Source organism: Quercus suber, unplaced genomic scaffold (genome assembly GCF_002906115.3).
Source record: "Quercus suber isolate HL8 unplaced genomic scaffold, Cork oak 2.0 scaffold_124, whole genome shotgun sequence".
NCBI classification, from domain to species: domain Eukaryota; kingdom Viridiplantae; phylum Streptophyta; class Magnoliopsida; order Fagales; family Fagaceae; genus Quercus; species Quercus suber.
In genome coordinates this window covers 899,965-903,086 of record NW_027069588.1, presented here as the reverse complement: position 1 = coordinate 903,086, position 3,122 = coordinate 899,965, and the positions used below count along the sequence as shown (strand labels likewise).

The window sequence follows — 3,122 nt, the reverse complement described above, 5'->3', positions numbered from 1 at the left end:
CGCATAATTAACCCCTCTCTAACACTCTAGAGTTGAAAGAAGTTCTAACTTGACCTTCGGAGGGAATTTGGCCGACACCACACCGATGCTCTCTGTTAGGTCCTCTTTTCTTTGTGCAGGTGTCGCTTCAAGGGTACGAGCATTGTGCAACTCACTGTTGATATTTTCGGCATCATCAGTTGGCGCCGTCTGTGGGGAAAGGCGAAGCAATTAAGCCATACTATCGTTTCCCGGACTAAAGGGTTGCATGGTACTCACCCACTCAATGGCAACTACTAATGACGCGCAAGGAGAGGAACCGCCCACGACTGCCCTCGAGAGACAAGTTCGGACCCTCAGTGCCGCCGTGGAGCGTCTCACCAAACAGAACCTCGACTTGGAGGAACAGCTACGCCAGAAGAATGCGACACTAAATGACCAACCAGAAGATCAGGAAGGGACTAGCGCTCCAGACAGGAATCAGGAGAGACCTAAGGGCAGCCATGCCCCAAGCAGGCAGGAGAGGCAGCACGTGAACATGCCATCCCTCACGGATGCGACTCCACCACATATTGCCGCCGAGATGCAGGCAATGAGGGAACAGATAGAGGTCATGATGAACGCCCTCAAGGGGCGAGTCTCCAGTGATCTTGACGATCTGGTCAATCGTACCGACTCACCCTTCACTGTGGCCGTGAACTCCTTCCCCCTACCCCACAAGTTTCGCATGCCGAATATAGATAGCTATGACAGGGTGAAGGATCCTCTGGATCACCTGGAAACTTTCAAAACCCTGATGCACCTTCAGGGGGTAGCCGATGAGATTATGTGCAGGGCCTTCCCCACAACACTCAAAGGCCCCGCAAGGGTATGGTTCAGCCGGCTGACGCCCAACTCTATCAGTACCTTCAAGGAACTAAGCGCCCAATTCACTACACACTTCATTGGGGGACATAGGTATAAGAAGTCCACGACATGCCTGATGAGTATCAAGCAAAGAGAAGACGAGACGTTACAATCTTACATAACACGCTTTAATAAGGAAGCGCTATCGGTTGACGAAGCCGACGACAAAATACTTGTAGCGGCCTTTACAAATGGGTTGCGGAAGGGCAAGTTTTTGTTCTCCCTATACAAAAATGACCCGAAGACCATGTCGGAAGTACTCTACAGGGCTACTAAGTATATGAATGCTGAGGACGCGTTGCAGGCCCGAGAAGAGAAGCCGAGAAAAAGGAAGAGGCAGGAAGATGTACGACCAGACCAAGGGAGAAAGAGGCCCAGAACGGGAGACCGAAGAGACGAAAGGCGTTCTAAACCTCCGGGAGGGAGATTCACAAGCTTCACCCTGCTGACCGCCCCAATAGATCAAGTCCTAATGCAAATTAAGGACGAAGGGGCTCTGACCTTCCCCGGAAAGCTGAAAGGGGATCCTAACAGGCGTTCCAGAGACAAGTACTGCCGCTTTCATCGAGATCACGGCCATGACACAGCCGACTGTTACGACTTGAAGCAGCAAATCGAGGCCCTTATAAGGCAAGGGAAATTGCAGAAATTCGTAAGCAAGGAAAGAGCGGATCCAGCACCTCTAGAGCACCCTCCCCGACGAGACAATGACCATCCAAGACCTCTCGTTGGTGACATACAAATGATTGTAGGAGGGATGGCTACCAGGCCGTCCAAAAGGGCTCGAAAGACGTACCTCCGGGTGGTCCAAAACGTCCAGTTGACGGGTCCAGTGCAAAATATAGCCCGAAGGGAAATCCCCGTTATCAAGTTCTCAGAAGAAGACGCGCAACGCCTTCACCACCCGCACGACGACGCGCTTGTCGTCAGCCTACAAGTTGGGGACTACAACTTGCATCGGGTGTTGGTCGACAATGGCAGCTCGGCAGACATCTTATACTACCCGGCATACCAGCAGATGAAAATCAGCAGGGAACAACTGGTTCCAACGAACGCCCCACTTGTCGGTTTTGGAGGAGCAAAGGTGTTTCTGCTGGGCGCGGTCACGTTGGCTGTGACAGCAGGCGACTACCCCCAGCAAATCACAAAGGACGTAACGTTCCTCGTGGTTGACCATTCGTCCGCCTATAATGCTATCCTAGGGCGACCCACCCTCAATACGTGGAGGGCGGCAACTTCAACTTATTATTTAATGATCAAGTTCCCAACAGAATACGGAGTCGGAGAACTACGTGGGAATCAGATTGCCGCACGCGAATGCTACGTAGCCATGATGGAAATGGATGACCACCTCCAAACCATGAGCATAGAAGAGCACCGGAGCGCGACGGAGCCAGTCGAGAAGCTTGAAGAGATACCCCTGGACGACTCCATGCCTAATCAGACAACAAGGATTGGAACCCTTGCAAGTCCCGCAATCCAGCAAACACTTACAGCATTCCTCAAAAAAAATCAGGACGTATTCGCCTGAAGTCACGAGGACATGCCAGGAATAAACCCTTCCGTCATGGTGCATAGGCTAAATGTATCACCATCCTTTCCGCCCATCCGGCAGAAGAAGCGGGTCTTCGCCCCAGAACGGGATCAAGCCATAGTCGAAGAAGTCCGCAAGCTACGAGAGGCAAATTTCATTAGAGAAGTCTACTACCCCGACTGGCTAGCAAACGTAGTGATGGTCAAGAAAGCTTCCGGGAAATGGATGTGTGTAGACTTCACCGATCTAAACAAGGCATGCCCCAAAGACAGCTACCCTCCCCCGAGAGTCGACACTCTAGTAGACTCTACAGCTCAACACCAGCTGTTAAGCTTCATGGACGCTTTCTCCGGCTACAACCAAATCAAGATGCACAATGATGATCAAGAAAAAACTTCCTTCATAACCAGCCAAGGCCTATTCTGCTACAAGGTAATGCTGTTCGGTCTAAAAAATGCGGGCGCAACATACCAAAGGCTTATGAACAAGATGTTCACACGGCAGATCGGGAGAAACGTCCAGGTATATATAGATGATATGCTGGTTAAAAGTCGAAGGGAAGAAGATCATTTAGAAGACCTCAGGGAAACGTTTGACACCCTTCGCTCTTACAACATGAAGCTTAATCCAGGGAAGTGTGCCTTTGGGGTGACGGCAGGAAAATTCTTAGGATTCATGGTTTCCTAGAGAGGCATCGAGGCCA

At 51.0% G+C, this 3,122-nt stretch overlaps 1 protein-coding gene across 1 annotated transcript; it reads left to right on the top strand.

Annotated features, from left to right (window-relative positions):
- Window positions 1–265: 265 nt before the first annotated feature.
- LOC136068596 (uncharacterized) lies at window positions 266–2,416 on the top strand. The gene has a single exon (XM_065775955.1). It carries the CDS (start codon window positions 266–268, stop codon window positions 2,414–2,416), a length of 2,151 nt encoding a protein of 716 aa, XP_065632027.1.
- The last annotated feature ends 706 nt before the right edge of the window (window positions 2,417–3,122 follow it).

Coding starts and splice junctions, on each gene's coding strand:
- LOC136068596 (XM_065775955.1), top strand. CDS start 266: ATGGCAACTACTAATGACGCGCAAGGAGAGGAACCGCCCACGACTGCC.